Source organism: Coffea arabica, chromosome 10c, assembly GCF_036785885.1.
Source record: "Coffea arabica cultivar ET-39 chromosome 10c, Coffea Arabica ET-39 HiFi, whole genome shotgun sequence".
In the NCBI taxonomy this organism is placed as follows: Eukaryota; Viridiplantae; Streptophyta; class Magnoliopsida; order Gentianales; family Rubiaceae; genus Coffea; species Coffea arabica.
Genome location: NC_092329.1, coordinates 53,592,290 through 53,609,368, shown reverse-complemented (window position 1 = coordinate 53,609,368; position 17,079 = coordinate 53,592,290). Strand labels below are relative to the sequence as shown.

At 34.4% G+C, this 17,079-nt stretch overlaps 3 protein-coding genes across 4 annotated transcripts; 1 reads left to right on the top strand and 2 right to left on the bottom strand.

Annotated features, from left to right (window-relative positions):
* Positions 1-429: 429 nt before the first annotated feature.
* Positions 430-5,343, bottom strand: LOC113713395 (uncharacterized). 2 transcript variants are annotated; one of them, XM_027237117.2, is made up of 5 exons: positions 4,791-5,338; positions 3,629-3,743; positions 3,462-3,543; positions 2,317-2,368; positions 430-819 (listed from the first exon to the last, which is right to left on the bottom strand). In XM_027237117.2, exons 1-5 carry the CDS (start codon positions 5,163-5,165, stop codon positions 757-759), a joined length of 687 nt encoding a protein of 228 aa, XP_027092918.1. In that variant the 5' UTR covers positions 5,166-5,338; the 3' UTR covers positions 430-756. The 2 variants fall into 2 exon arrangements, with proteins under 2 accessions (XP_027092918.1, XP_027092919.1); XM_027237118.2 differs by lacking the exon at positions 2,317-2,368 and having other exon boundaries at positions 4,791-5,343.
* A 1,123-nt stretch (positions 5,344-6,466) lies between these two features.
* LOC113713187 (small ribosomal subunit protein uS7) lies at positions 6,467-8,689 on the bottom strand. The gene is made up of 4 exons (XM_027236835.2): positions 8,508-8,689; positions 7,465-7,736; positions 7,000-7,203; positions 6,467-6,794 (listed from the first exon to the last, which is right to left on the bottom strand). Exons 1-4 carry the CDS (start codon positions 8,586-8,588, stop codon positions 6,740-6,742), a joined length of 612 nt encoding a protein of 203 aa, XP_027092636.1. The 5' UTR covers positions 8,589-8,689; the 3' UTR covers positions 6,467-6,739.
* Positions 8,690-16,092: 7,403 nt separating this feature from the next.
* On the top strand, positions 16,093-16,677 carry LOC113713754 (ethylene-responsive transcription factor ERF021-like). Its single transcript, XM_027237538.2, has one exon. It carries the CDS (start codon positions 16,093-16,095, stop codon positions 16,675-16,677), a length of 585 nt encoding a protein of 194 aa, XP_027093339.1.
* Positions 16,678-17,079: the final 402 nt, after the last annotated feature.

The following is a 17,079-nucleotide window of genomic DNA, read 5'->3' as shown; positions in this document are numbered from 1 at the left end:
GCTTCTATAAAAGCTAACTGCTAAAGGCGGCATTCTATTGCTGGTGTAACCAAGCACGCCTTCTTTGTCTCTCTCGCCAGTTAACAACGCCTTCAAATTCATTCGGCCATCTGAAGCTGACAGAAACAATTGAGGACTGCTAAAGGCGTTGTTCCTTCTATGGACATCAACCACGCCGTATAGTATTCAAAGGCTTAATGTGCATGGGACTCCGTACTTAGTCATTGAAATTTTATCACGCCTTCATTTCAGACATTTAAGCGGTACCTCCTAGTTGTATGTAGTAAATTAACTCCATGGACCTTCTGCACCATCTGCAGCCTGAGGATTGAATGGCTGAATTTGAATAGCAAGCCATTGCATGTGGCAATATTGTGTAAGAGAATTCATTCTGTCTATGAATATTGTAAAGTGTACACTCTTACCAAATCAAGAAGATAAGGCTACTCTGATATCAAATTTTGTTGCAAGTACTGCCATGTACATGAAATAAATGCTATCTGCAGAATCTATTCTGATTGACATACACCAAATGGACAAACTTTCAGCAGTTTTTCCAGAGGTAATGAACTGACGATCACTTCTTTCAGTAGATTTTATACACTGAAGTACGACTACTGCACCGACTATTGATGTGATCTAGATATGCTGCTGCAGTGTTGCAAATGCTTTACAGGAATCTACTAGATAAAAGGAAAAAGAAAAAGAAAGGAAGAAAAGAGAATTTGTACGATCAACAAATGCTTCAGTCATAACTCATAAACGCTCTGCCAATTGCGGAAACTGCTGCAGTAACCAAGTGACACCTCTAATGGCAACCTGCATAGCCAGAAAGGTAACTAATGTAAACGTGCCTGGGAACGCTTGAGACTTGGGAAGGGGGTATTGAGGGGTGGTGCCTGGGAAGAACCTTTAGACAAAGATACCATCCATTTATACTTCGAGAAGACTTGAGCCTAACAAATGCGCTAAAGTGATCCACAATTGAGCAAGCTTGACTATCACTATGTTAAATGTGTATTCATAGTTCAAGTGATGTATTAGATACCAATCTGCGTGCCAATCTTTGTAACAATATTTTGCAATCCCAACCTTAAACGAATAGAGTGGAACAGAAAACCAACACTTTTTAAGCATTGACCAGTGAAAGAGCCTAACAGGAAAAGTGATGAACAAATTAAGACAAAAGATATGACAGAGCAAGTAAATAAACTTTTGAAGCTTTCTAGCAAGAATCAGGAATGCAAGAGAATCAAATAGCAACAAGGACTGTACAAAAGCCTGAAGGAGCTAAACTGTAGAGATCTTGATAGTGATGTAACCTTTTTGCAACTAAAATAGTTTATTAATTTCAATATTCCTGTATGTAAAACAGACCAGTTGGAGATGTTTTAGTGCTCATATAAATATGACAAAATTGGTCAATGCGATTATTTAAGGTGAAAAAGAGCAAAATATAGCCACTATTGTCATTTCAAATGCGAAAGACATCAGAGGGTATGCTCTTTTGTTTCTTCAAAAAATTCAATTAAGAAAGGAGAAGACTTGGGCTGACGATGGAAGTTTATCAGACTCTTAAACTAAACTCAAAAATTGTGGTCCCAAAAACTGAACGTCTGAAACAGTATCTCCCTATTCATAAAGTGGCAGGGGCAAGCAACGGAAAAAGGTTCAAATTTTAGCCAGATGGTCATTTACATCAACTGGGCATTTAAAGTCTATTGTATCAACAAAAATTCCTAACAGCTGAAACCCATGGTTTCAGTGTGATGTAATTTTAACTCAAGTTGCGCAATTCTCAATTGCTCTTTTCAAGACTTAGGTGCAGTCCAAATTCAAGCAACATGCCAACTATTCAAACAATGAAACCATAATAATTGAGCCCTCACTGGTAGTAGTGATCCCTGCAAGAACTTACCAGACAATAGCTGAGAAGCCACTAATTGGTTTCTCAACAATTTTTGCTTTAAAAATATGAGAAGCAAGTGGAGAAATCAATTTAAAATTTGAGAGATTATTACTTTTAGTTCTTTGAATTTGTTGTTGCTAAGCATGATATGAGCTATCTTGTATCATTTACATTGGCTCAAACAGATATTAACTCATAAACCTTCAAAAACACATGCACCTGAGGTACTTGTTTTCCTTTATTTTGTTCTCAAGGGACTATGAAATCTACTGTAGGTGTTGTGGCTCATCTGTTATTGAAGCATGCTTCCTAACCTTTTTGTTTGCATGTATAGAGAATAAGTGGAATTGAACTGTTTAAGATATTTAGCATTTGAAATAGGTCAAAATGGATAGAAAAACAAATACCAAAGCTGACTCTCCAGGCTTTACTGCAGGTTCCACACTGTCTCTCCCATAACTGCATAAGTTTAAGATCAGTATCACAATAACAAGGTAAAACAAAAAAGTGCCAATTTTATCGAGGTGTGTATTTCCTCTATATATTTTATTATCGGTCATAAGGCACTACAACACACAGTTTCTCCGAGGCAACAAACTCTGAAGCATGAAAGCAACTAAACCATTTTGGATGGGAAAGATTATCACTTAAATTGAATAACTTGGCTATCTGTTTCCATATCATACATGACATTCTCCACAAGACAGTGAAGATTGAAGTTAAAATTGACCACTCTTTAGATGAAAATCTAGTATAAAAACCACTGCAAATATCATGAATTTTCCAGATATAGCTTACAAAACAGAATCATGACATTCTCCACAAGACAGTGAAGATTTAAGTTAAAATTGACCACTCTTTAGATGAAAATTAAGTATAAAAACCACTGCAAATATCATGAATTTTCCAGATATAGCTTACAAAACAGAATCAATGAGTCCAATGCTAAATAATTTATATGGAAAGATTATTCGAGATCCAAATTCTACAGATGAGCTGGGATTCAATATCTTCCAGGAGATAAAAGGCCAGTGTGGGTAACTTCATTGGAAGGGGAAGGCATCTATTCAGACGCTGTATACCAATAAGACCAAAACCAAAAGGCATATTGTTCCAGGTGAAGCAAGTTTCTGCTACATAGGCTGTCATCCATGTTGAGAAATGCTTTTCTGCTAAGCTACAAATAATATGTAAAGTTGCCATAACATAAATCTTTCTTTCTCTTCAACTTCTACTACTTTCAAGTACAGTGACATTGCCAAAATCATTTTAGTTTGAGGGAAATGCTCAAACAACCAAGACATGCTAAATCAGGCATTTGATAGAGTAATAAGAACATATTATCGCCTTAAACAGTTCCCAGTTTGTCTTCTCTAGGTGTAAATCAGTTTGAAATGGAAAGCCTAGAGATGGGACATTATTCAACTTATCACAATTCTTTATTCTTTTGCCACATACTTGAAAATTTTAAAGCCGTAACTGCCCAGGGGGTAAAATGCTGAAAAATTCATCCGAAACTTAGCACGCATCAAAGCCCAACTTTTCCACTTACATTATTTGTCTCTGGCCATTCATAACTTCTAATCGATAAAAGCTGCAACCCTTGCTAAATGGAAAAGGCTTTCGTTTCCACTCTGCCAGCAGTTTTATCTTCAGCCAAAATTTGGTGCTATTCAATTGGTAAAAACCAGTGAATAAGAGGAAAAAAGCAGGACATACCCAAGTGCCATGTAACCCCCACACGACAAACATCATCCTCAGATATATCATCAATAACAAATTGCAGATCAGTGCTGATAGAATCAATGAACTTCTTGAAGAAATCTAGGATTGCCTGCAACAACATCATGTTAATCTACTAAAGCTTGCCAGGAAAACAGAACATAGCTATGAATGGTGCAATTATGGGCTGTAGCAAAATAATTGATGGTAGATTTCAAAGAATACAGGGTCTTCACCTGGGTAGACAGAATAGCATTCTGATGGAATACCCAAAAATCATCCCTAGGTATGATTAGGCATGTTTGAGTATTAGAAACCAGTTGTCATGTAATTTCGGTAGCATTACTTGGAAGTCTCAGTTTGCTGCCTTAACCAAATTGATAAAAAAATCCACACAAATCACTTCGATCTGAGCTTCAACTGATTAATTTGAGCTCAATCTAATTAGGCAGTCAAGCTAGCCTCCATAAAAGAGTTAGTAAACTTGAGCTTGAACCATAACAACAATGGAATTGAACGTATGCTTCAAGCTGGAGATTTTACTAGGTATTTGTGCAAAAGCATTACTCTCGATTTCTACTTGGGAAAAAAAAACAAAAAAAAAAAACGTTCACCAAATAATCATCTAAAATATCTGCAAAAAACTGTCCACTCCCACTTCATACCATATATTTGTCACACTGCACATTTGTTGTTTTTTCTGGGTAGACCTACTATTTTATAGCTCCGTAACATCTTTCAACATCAACTAACTTAAAACATAAAGAGAGCGTTAAAAAGCAATGGTTGTATCATGTATGAAAAACTGCTACTCAATAACCAATCTTATTTATTAGAGAATCTGAACATTTCCGGTAATAAAGGATCTTTCTTCCTCGTTTCTATAGTAGAGTTCGGCTCCTGTCGTCCCCATTCTTACTTCCCATCCCCTCCCTCTCTACTATGACGTCCATCCATGGCATCCTTACCTTTTCATTTTCTTTTGCTTAACTACAAAATTTCTAAACATTCCCACAAGCCTTGTAATTACGTTAATACGAGCTTGAAAAGCAAAGATACATTTCCCAGTATATTTGCATACTCTGGTACTTATCAGATATCAAAATAGGATAAAGAGGTATAATCAGATAACAAGCAGTAGTTACTGATCAGTGGTCACCTTCCGGCCGACAAAGGGTTGAGGGAAGATAAGGTCCTCATAAACACAACTCTCAGCGATAAGGTTCTCAACAGAGCCCAAATCATGGCCATTAATTCCTTGATAAAACTTCCTGACAACAGTTGAAGCAGAATCTAGTGAAGTTAAAGAGGTTTCGACCACCCCTTGGTTGCTGCTGGTGGCACGTAGAACCCACTTCCTTTTAATTTGACCGCCGCTACTAGTAATGGAATAATAACTCCTTCCCGTGGCATAGCAGCAGCAGTTGTTCATGTCGTGGTTGTTAACGTTGTTGGAGGGAAAGACAAGGAGGTTTGTTTTCAGATGGAGGGGAAAGTAGGATGTGGTGGTGGAAGTCATCATCCTCATTGGCATGCTGATTCCTTCCTATTGGACCTCCAGTGAATGTTGATCGATGATGCACTTCCGATTGTTTTTCAATGGACGGTTTTTTACTATTTAGCGGCTTTGGTTGTTGACAAGAGGAAGTGGAGCATTTGGCTGCCCAGACGTACGTTTAAGGAGTATTTTCGGGACAAAATTACGAAGAGAAATAACGAGAAAATTTGGAGTCCTAAAAATTTTGGTTTGAACGTGCCATATCGATTTCCATGGTGAGTGGTGTTTAAAAGATAATAATCAAATTTGAAAGGTTAGAAATAGATGTACAAACGAATCGAGTCGAATTAAATTTCGATCTAATTAGGTCGAGTTTTAATATAATTTTATAAAATTCAAATTTGATTTCAAGTTCGAGAAGTGCAAAATATCAAATTTAAACTCGAGCTTTAAAAGATAAAAAAAAATATTTATTTTATTTTAAAAAATAATAATAATATTTTTTAATAAATAATAAAATATTAAAAATATATATATAATTTTATTATTAAAAAAAATAAATAAAAAATATATATATATAATCAAGCTCGAGCGGATTGCAGGCCTGTAGAAATTTCACGTTTTTATTCATCTGTTAAGACATTTAGGTTAGAACTTTCAAGTTTTTATTCATCTGTTGCCATTTAAGCAACCATTGCAGAAGATTGAGGATTTGATTAAATGCTAGAGAGGAATTACCCCATTCGAATTGGTAATCAAATTCACTGTTGAACTAAAACTAAGCCTTCTCGAGCTTCGTATTTGATTTTGATCCGCTTTACTTTCTTCCCATGTTTTCTTATGCCCAAAGGTGCCGCTAGATATCAGATTGTTGCTGCTCAGGTTTGCTTGAAAACCGCACTTACATTCATAAGAAAAGCCTTCTGGCAACTCATTACAGGCGACCCTCCTCATTTGTGGCAAATCAACTTGCCCTAATTCTGTGTGTGAAGTGGGCAACGAATCACAATCAGATGATCTACACATAATGAGTTAACAAAATCCATATCAGATGATGTACACTTTACGAATGGTTTTACAAATTTAGCATCCACTAGCAGTCGCTAACTTTCATTTTTACCATTAGTTGCTAACTTTCTACTAATAGACCAGATTAAAGATTGTCATTACCATTGCTGAGTTACCTGTCTACCGCACAAATGCACCAGCCATAAAAAAAAAAAACTGACAGTGACTAGGAGTTGCTTCAAACACAAAATATTCAGCAAAAAATATGGTATTGAACACAATTAAAAGGCCATAGTAACTGAAAAATTAAATGAAAACTGCTGCAATGATTAACCAAAATTGCAATCTCATAAATATGGATCCAACCATCACTATCTATTGATTTACTTGTAAAAAAGGTATAGAGTAAGAAGGCAACAACAAAAAAAGATGTCCAACAATGAAATCAAAGCATTCCATCAGAATACAACTCTAATGATTTACTAGAAATCCTCTCAGTCTCACTTTACGATTTACTAGTAACTAGAGGAGCAAAACCGGGAGCGCGAAAACGTCGTCTAACTGTGAAGTCCCTCCCAATCCATTCAACCAGAGAACAACTCCTAACGGTTGGCTTTTGCAACCCTTTCAATCTCATCCTTCTTTTTGATTGCATAACTGCAGGTTCACAAGACAGGAATCAGTAAATATAGCAAAATCTAGTCAAAACAATATACCAAATAACCATTACAGACAATCATTTGGAAAGAGAGGGTCAACATAGTGAAGATACAGAAGATGCTAAACCCAAAACCAAGCACAGTAACCCCTTATGCAGATGGCAGCAGAAGAAAAGCTGAAAAAGAAACAGGTAGCAATTTACCTGTTAGAAGATCCCTTGGCAGCATTAATGAGTTCATCAGCAAGGCATTCAGCAATTGTCTTGATATTCCTGAAAGCACTCTCGCGCGCTCCAGTTGTGAGGAGATATATTGCCTGGTTTACACGCCTCAATGGTGAAATATCAACAGCCTGACGCCTCACAACACCAGCAGAACCAATACGAGTTGCATCTTCTCTTGGTCCACTACAAAAAACAGATAAAAAAAACATTAAAGAACTAAAGGATATAAATGAAAGCACAAGAATAGTTTATTGCACTAGAATACTAGTAGGCATAACAAATTTTTTTCTATCAGAAAATGTTTGGCACAAACAAGAATTCCACTTCCCATTTCACCTTCCTAAAGTCCCATAAACTGACGGCAAACTATTCTCACTGGTGATTTGATTCTCCAATTCTTCCCCCTTCCAGTGTAATAAGCAATCATCAAGCAATTCATATTACCTGTTTATGACAGCGTCGACAATGACCTGAATGGGATTCTGGTCAGTCAGCAAATGAATAATTTCCATAGCATGCTTGACAATACGAACAGCCATCAGCTTCTTTCCATTGTTGCGCCCATGCATCATCAATGAGTTGGTCAACCTCTCCACAATTGGGCACTGGGCTTTCCTAAACCTCTTTACTTGGTACCTCCCAGCTGTGTGGGGCAAGTAAACAGGATGCTTGGCCGCAGTTGCAGTTATGTAATCATCAACAGAAATGTCACCAACCTGGATAAACCAAAATTCGCCAAAAGTTCAATAATTATCCTATCTTCCTTGATAGATCACAGCAGACTCCCGAGAGAGGAGAAATGTCACTAATGTAAATGCAACATAATTCATATTTAAGTGATCGCAAGAATCCCACTTTGACAAATATACTTCCCAGGAATAACATAATCTACAGAAAACTAATGGTCCAATAAAAGTACAGACCAAAAAGGATATAGAAGTTCGGAAGCGTCACCATACTATATTTCAAAAGAGCTACATCTTACCGAGTCTAGTTCCTATTACAATTATTTGCTAAAGAACATGACCCAGCAAAATTGAAAGACTAATCGGCCTTTGCCCCTTAATTCCAAGTCACAACCAATAACCTTCTTGTGATTTATATAGTTTTCCTAAGTATTAATCCTAAAATTATATGAAAATGTTCATCCGAAGTCTACTAATTACTCTGATAGCATCTCTACCTACAGATTCTAATACAAGAAGTTCAGAAAAAAATTTAGATATGAATCATCTTCAAATACGGACCCCAGAAATGCAAGATTAGTTCAACTCAACTCGAGAACACATCGATTCCAACCCCAACGTTGGGCAAAGTAACCAAGGAAGATAGGATTCCACCACAAACCTAAATACTAAAGTATTTTAAAAATCATCAAAATTCGTCTAGCAATTCTTTTCCTTCTGGATTTTCAACAATAAGGCGAGCAAAATATGTAGAACAAAAATAGAAAAGAACCAAAAAAATAAAAAGTTAAAAGAGCAAACCTGAACATCGTCGTAAGCCCACCGATTAAAGAGCAATACTTCACTGTGAACCTTCTTCTCCTCACCTGCTGCTATCGCCATTGTTCTGTGTGTGTGTGTGTGTGTGTGTTGGGGGGCCGGGGGGGGGGGGGGGGTCGGTGGGTAAAGAGAAGGAATGATAAGAGTAGAAAAGAGACTGGAGAAACCCTAGGCGCGGAAGATCAGGAAGAGGGATTTTATTGCCCAATTGGGCTTTCTGAGCTCTTTGTTTTGCCCAAGCCTACTTTGCGTTCGAAGCCTACAACAACAAATTCAACTTCAGTTGGTTAGAGATCTTGAGTAATGAGACCCAAACTGATCCAGCCCAATAGTCATAATTTGTGTATAACTAAAAAGTTGGTTCATTACAACCGAAATTGTGTTGGTGAAACTTGGCCCATTTAACGCAGTCCAATCTAATTCTGCAGCACAGGTTTTTTTTTTTTTTGAGGTCTGGAGGCTAATACCCCCAGTTGGGCTGCAGCACAGGTTAACCATCGAGGTTTTTTATTTCTTTTGCTTGTCATTTCTTTTACTATTGTGACTAGAAATTGCAATTTTGAGTATGAATGTATAATTTTTTTTTTTGGAAACCGAATGTATGAAATATAGTTGTACTATCAACATTATACTCGACTATAGTAGCTCAAAATTTGATTCCACGTTTACAAGTACATAAACAAAGGAACATGAATGGGGATTAAACAAACAACTAAGAAATAATAATGTTTTCTTTGCCAACAGCAGAGAGATTTCTTTATGGCACAATAGCAAAAGAAATCTCCATTTGTGCAAGGAATATTTACACAAAATATTAATTCAATAAATATTGTTTAATTTTTTTCAAAAAAAAAAATTTTGTTCGGCAGACTTACCTGTATGATATTGTGCCATCAAAATCAAAATGATAGAGAATATATCTTAAAGTTACAAAATTAAAGAAAGAATTGCAGTTTCGATCTCTAATGTTTAGCCTATATGTCAAATTGGTATCCAATGTTTCAACCAGAACAAATTTAGTCCTCAAAATTTGTGACTTTAGGTAGATTTAGGATAACCGATAGAAATGGAATTATGATTAACAGTCAATATCAAGTTGTCGTTAGTCAGCAATCTTGACTTTGCACTTTTGGTCTCCAATATTTTGATTTTGAATCATCATATTTCTTTAATTTTTAAATAGTGATATCTAAGAGTTTTAGCATGAATTGAGATGTAAATTAGAATAAAATAATATTAAATGAGTAATAATAATTCTAATTAAAATTCTTTTTCTTTTTATTTCATTGATTCATGCTAATATTATATCATATGTTTCTTTTCTTATGCATAGTCTTAAATTTGATTTAATGTATGTATATTATTGTTTGTCACTGTTAATAATTTATTGATAATGAGTTTTATTATTTTTATTTCTACAGATAATTAAATATCCTTTAAAAAATAAGGAATATATACTTTTTGTAAATTAAGTTGATCTTTTTTATTTTTTTTGTCATTTTAATAGGTTCTAAATTGAGTTTGAATGAAGTTGGCATTATATATATATATATATATATATATATATATATATATATATATATATATATATATATATTCTATGAACCATTAAATGATTATCAAAGTATGTAGATATTAAAAACAAATGCTTTAAAACTACACCATCGAACAATTAGTTTTAAATTGGTAGGAAAGGCAATAAAAAATAAAATATAGTAATAATTTTAGGCTACAATCATGTTATTCTAATATAAAATTTTATAAAACACTTTATTTTGACACAACATAATCATAACCTTGATAATCATCTAATGGTTCATATAATATGTATAAAATGCTAGTTTCATTTCAAATTCAATTGATAAGCTATTAAAATATCCAAAAAAAGATCAAATTAATTTACAAAAAGTATATATTTGTTATATTTTAAAAGGACATTTTATCAAATTTTTATTATCATTAAAAATAAAAATGATGAAACTCATTATCAATAAATTATTAATAGTGACAAACAATAATATATATATATATATATATATATATATATATATATGTATATAATACCAAATTTGAGACTAACTATATAAAAGAAATATGATATATTATTAGCATGAATAAATGAAATAAAAATAAAAATAAAGAAAAAAGTTTAATTAGAATTCTTATTATCCATTTTATAGTATTTCATTCTAATTTGTATCTCAATTCATTCTAAAACCCTTAATATCACTATTTAAATATTGGAGAAATATAATGATTTAAAATTAAAACATTAGAGACCAAAAGTGCAAAGTCAAAATTGTTGACTAATGATAATTTGATGTTGTCTGTTAATCGTTATTCTATTTCCATTAGTTGACCTAAGTTTGCTCAAAATGACAAACTTTGGGGACTAAATTTATTTTGATAGAAACATTAGGAATCAATTTAGCATACAGTCCAAACATTAGGGATCAAAACTACAATTCCCCCCAAAATTAAATGTAAACTTAAGATCACCAAAATATTTCAAGAATTATGCTACATTAGTATCAGTTGAACTCTTATAGGTGTGCACGAATTAAACTAATTATAATTTACAAGAAAATGTTAATTGCACTTCTCTTTTAGTTAGTCTCACTTTCAGAATCATTATTATTATATGAATGATCGTATGTCACAAACACGAAGACATGCATGATATGAGTTCTCACTAACCAACCCATCCAGCTCATGATGTATTGTTCTAAGGGAAACAATAATCCAATTTCTCCACCATTGAAGTCTCTATGAGCTTATCAAATCAAATACCAAAACTCTACAAAAGTTTGCGCGTGAAAGATTTCCGACATACTTAATTCCATGTTCTAGATTAACATATGAGGGATCCAACACAGATTCGATTACCACTAGGCAACATTTTATAGTTGTTAAAGCTCTAGTTTAATTTGTCACAGTAATATGCAAAGGTAAATATTCATTGGCAATGGCGACCATCAAGTCTTTAAGATTTGGTGGGGTGGGAGGCAAGGGTTTCCAAAATTGTGGCAAGGGTTTTCAAACCTTACCTCCCATCAATTGCCACGGTTGTGGCTTTCTAAATCCAGGCGAGTGTGTAGTGCACTCGTCTGATCCGATGATAGTTCAGTTCCCATCGGTCCTCCTTTAGATCCAGTTGGATTCCCCAAAATAAGTTAGAATAGGAGTAGAAGTAGATGTATAATAGACTGTTACCGATTATAAAAAAAAAAAAAAAAAAAAAATTCATTGGCACTTTTTAAGAACTTAAAAAAGCTGATTGCACGTGTTTCATGTTGGATTCTAATTGAGCCTCAATTGGTCAATGTCTTTCTCTGACTTTCTTCTATTCTACTGCTTTTTACTTTTATCAGAATTTTCCAATTTTAATTAAAATTTGTTGATTTGAGTTACATATGCTGTGTTGGATGGTCTCGCAATGCTTTGTTTTTTTATAATTACTTTCTTTCTAGGGTCATTGTCACTTTTCAATTATTGCTTTGGTGTCGATGAATAAAAATACAAAAGAAATCAAAAGTTGATAGTGAGGGAATATACCTCATACACAATCACCAACGAGGGCTATACCTTTTATATATGTGATTACATATTTTTTGTGAAAGTGTACATGTTTATCTCTTTTGGTGCATACATTTTGATTATATTTGAGTCATTAAGATCTAACTTATCTTAATTGGTGGAAACATTAACACGATGATGATAAGGTCCATGGATCGATTGTTAAACTTTTCTCAATCACTTTTCTTCCTCATATAGTTTGAATGATAAGGTTCCTGGTTCGATTGTCAAACTCTCCTCAATAACTCTTCTTCCTTGTATAGTTTGAAATCTCTATTTGAACACAACACAAAAAAAAAAAAAAATCAAACTTTATCTTTATTTGGTTCATCCTTCAATTAACCATATCACAACTTGGAAGAAATAGGCTGAATTGAGAACGTTTTTTGTACGCAGTCGTCTTGAATGTACCAAGCATAAAGTATCTGGGTAATTCGTTTGTCTTAGAAATATTAGTCTGTGACCAACATTTTAACTCAATATTTTGAAGAGTGCTTAGATTAAGTTTAAGGTAGATCTTTTATCTTAGTATTAATTTATTTTCCAAAAAAAGCTTTAATTGACAGAAACGAAAATCACTCAGCATGGAAATGATTATCAAAATGCTTTGCAAAACGTGACAGTTTGAAAAGCTAACTTCCAAAAAATCACATTCTAGAACGTTAACTGTCAATGGACTTCTGGTCCAAAACCCTAAAATTGATCAAACTTTCGTTGTTGTGGGCGACAATATTGTTGAACAAAATCTTTGGCAAAATGCAAAGTATGTGTCAAGTTTGTAGTAACCAGTATTCAGTATTGATAGCGGCTTGTGTCGGCAGATACAGAGCTTTTGTTCCAATGTTAGGCACTTCGAAGACAATTGCTGATTAAAAAAATAGGCAGCTAGTCATATGAGAAACTTTGAACAAGAATTCTGGGCAAAATCTGAGTGTGTTATAAGTGATTATTTCGGCCAGTCACATGAGAAAGTTTGAACAATTAGTCTACATTCATAAAATATGAGTCTTTTGTTGGTATTCCCTTGGTCGCTTTGATATCTTCGTGGTCCTCAGAAAGAGATGAGGCTAATTGGTTGGATAATGCTGGTAAAATCAAAAGCCCGTTTTTTGTTTTTCCAATTCAAGCTCATACCACGTACGAGAATGACACTTCTAGTTATCTGACGACAAATGGAGAGAGAGAAACTCTTTGGTACCGACCCAATGTTGATTAGCACGTTACCCTTCACATCCATGAAACAAAATAGTCAAGTTCCAGAAATAAAATAGATCGATATCCAAGGAAAGGAATCTTTTAATTGAAAATAGGTACAGGTGTTTCTTCGATAAAAGAATGTGAGTGGATTGAGTATGAACCCTTGTATCTGGACATGTAGAAAGCAACTCTGACAAGCAACTGTTGAGGTTGTGTTAACAAACTCTATCCTCGTATTTTAGCATGCTTCTTGCTCTGTGTTACTGCTAGAAGACTGAATATTCCATACTAAAGTTTTTCACCTACATTAATCAGGTTTTGGATCACTTCACTCATCGTCAATTAATTTTAAGATAGAAACCCGAGTTCTTTATGAATTATCTGCTCCTCAACTCACTTATTTTTTCGGGGAGGGGGGACGTAGAAAATACTAGCTTGTAACGATATTTACAATGAATAACCATAGTTCCCTCTTCCCTTCAGTTATATTCGATTGATATTTATATTACACAAGCATTCCTCAATTGTCGCGTGGATTATTTGCACAAATTTGTGTGCTTGCATCATCAACACATTTTCAACTACTGTTTTATTTCACAAATATCATATCAAAAAAGTACTACAATATTTTTTTAAAAAAATATCCCAAGTAATCTACTATCCAAACATGTGTTTGGTTAGTATATTATTTGGGATTTTTATAAAAAAAAAAAAAATTAATGTAGTGCTTTTTTTTATGTGATGTATATGAAATAAAAATGTGTTGATGATACAATCAAATAAATTTGTTTAAATAATCTACCCTCCAAATAAACTAGAAACCCAATTGGTTGTTAGTTTTTTGATACCCCAACACCATACAACACTTGTAACCTCAATACGTTTGATAGGTTTTGCACATTTTGGAAATAGTTTAATAAATCCGAATAGCATCTAACTAATCTTATCAGGAATATATATATATATATATATATATATATATATGTTTTGTGTGTGTGTGCGCACGCGCGCTTCGATTTTTATTTTTATTTTTATTTTTATTTTGTTAAGGGGGAGGTTTTGGATGTTGGGACCTCTCACTTACATTTTTTCTCTCGTATCACCCAATTTATCCCTCCCTCTATATATGCTTTATTTATCAAGCACTTGACTGAAGAAAAAATTTTGCTAAGAAGAAAAGAGCTTTCTATTTGCAGTTTTTGTGGGTACATGCACATGAGTATTATTAAATTGCAGATACAAGAAAACATTTACTATATTGGACGGTACAATATCTCAAAATGTGCGACATATAGAGAAAAACATACAACAGGTTTCATAAGGATTATCTCCACTTTGCATCAATTGTTTGCAGCAGACTTTGCATCTGTACTTCACATAGTTTTCTGGTTAACTATATGTGAAGTTATCGAAATTTGAAATAAAATTGGTAATTTTAGGATGCAAAGCATCAAAAACAACTTCCAGCATCGATATAGTAGTAAATGATAACTTTAATGTGCAATATGTCTATAACAAAAGTTGAGTGTGGAATGGAAGAATGGTCGAAAAGGTTACGCATGCAAACTATAATTAATTTGGTTTTTGATAAATACGCTTTGAGAGTACTGATCATTTGTTCCTAACTAAATATTAAAAACTAATGATCATTTAATTTATCATTTTAAGCTTTCATTTATGCTGTTGGAGTGCTGCATTCCGCGTATATGCAATTCATATCAAACTTGTTTTTCAAGTCACCGTAGGTTGGACCCTAAAGAGAGTATAATCAGTGACTCACTTCAAATGGTTTTTTTTTTTTTTAGGTAACGAAAGCATGAGATTTAAAAATCGGGAAGGGAAAAAAAGAGCTTAAATTCGAGATCTTCATTTTAGTCACTAATTAAATCAAGACTTTCTCGACTAATTCAAATGTTTAATGCACCTTAACTTCAATTAAATATGCGAAGATATGATGTAGCTTGAAACTAAAGGAAATGAAAGGAAGAAGGAGAAAAAGAAAAAGGTAGTACGTACACATACAACAAAGGCAATGTTGTAGCTGTTCGTATTTGGTAAAATGAAAGGATTTCGAGGATCAATAATTAATAAGAAAAGTTATTTAAATTAATTTGAGCTTTGTAATAAGCATTGGTGTTGAATCTTGATTTGGACCAAGATCTCTTCCTCTTGAAATAAGCACATCCTTGTTCTGTAACAGGAAACACGGCTTTCGACCTTCATATGTAGCATCATTATCCACAAACAGTCCTAGTCTTTTTTTAGAGAAGTTTAGTCCTAGGAGACAATGATCAAGCTAGCCAGCTAGGTTTCCTATTTCAGATTTCTTTTTGGCGTCACTTCCCAGGTACATATTCTACGGGGCACGGGCCAATTGATTTCACTCTATTTTCTTACAAGACTAGAACCCTGGGTAAAAAATGAAAAAGTAGCAAGTACTAATATGAATGCAAATCTAAGGATTTTTCAGAGAGTTATAGGCTTATAGCCGCATATCTGGAACACAAATATGCACGCGGACAATGTAAAAATGGGAAACAAATGAAGATTACATTAATAAGAAACAATTTGGTCTTTTTCTCTCCAATTGATTATTAATTATTTTGCTGTGGTCACTTTCAATAAAGGTTAATTTCTCCGACCCTGAAATTACTCGGAAGCTGCCTTTTCTAACCCTTGAACGTCAGGCTGAGCAATTTGGAATGACTATATATGGCAAGGGATGAATATTCTTTTACATGGCACTGAATTTTGATCAACAGATTATCCATCCTTGCAAACCTGACTGATAAAAATGGAAAGCAACAACGTTAAAAAGAAAGTTGGAACCCCTTCTGTTTATAGAGGGGTCAGGAAGAGAAAATGGGGGAAATGGGTTTCTGAAATAAGAGAGCCAGCAGGAGATAAAAGAAGAATATGGCTTGGGAGCTTTGATACCCCTGAGATGGCTGCTGCTGCCTATGATACAGCTGCATTTCACCTGAGGGGGCAGGCGGCCCAGCTAAATTTCCCTCACTTGGTGGATTATCTTCCTAGTCCAGCTAGCTCAAGTGTTGAAGATATGAGATTGGCAGCTCACGAAGGTTCTTTGCTGTTGAAGAAGTCCATTGGAGACCAGCATAATTATGATGATCAAGCTGCAGCAGGAATTCCTGTTACCGTGGTCGATTATGCTGCTCAGCCTGTCACAGTAGGACTCTCCCAGAGAGAGATTCAGGCCATTCATGACTTGCCATTGGAGTCACCAAATTACAATATGTGGATGGAGATGACATCTGGCTCAAAGTTTTTAGGAGACCCGGTCATTTTTCCAGGTGACTATGACCATGAAATGACTGACTATGTAGAAGTACCTGATGATTCCTTGTGGAATCACTAGGGAACTCTTTAGCGGTAGTAGACATGGGAGATCTTTCGGCAGGCTTGGTTTACACCCTCACTTTTAAATTATGTGGTATATTCAAGAGGTAAATGGATTTTCTTGTGTCATCATATCTCATCCACCGTCACGTTTTTAACATCATTATATTACCATGATTATATATCTCTTGAATGTACCACAAAATCCACAAGTTGACAAGTAAACCGAGTATTCTCCCGTATCCGTTCATTGATTTCTTCAAGCATTTACAAAGAAGTCACAAGGATGGTCACAAATCTGTGCAATTAATCTGTTGTTTCAACCAATGTTACCTTAATGAATGCCAACAATTGAAGATTGTTCTTGTTTCTTTCTTTTCTCTTTTTGGGAAATCTGATTGACCACCAAACACATCAAAGG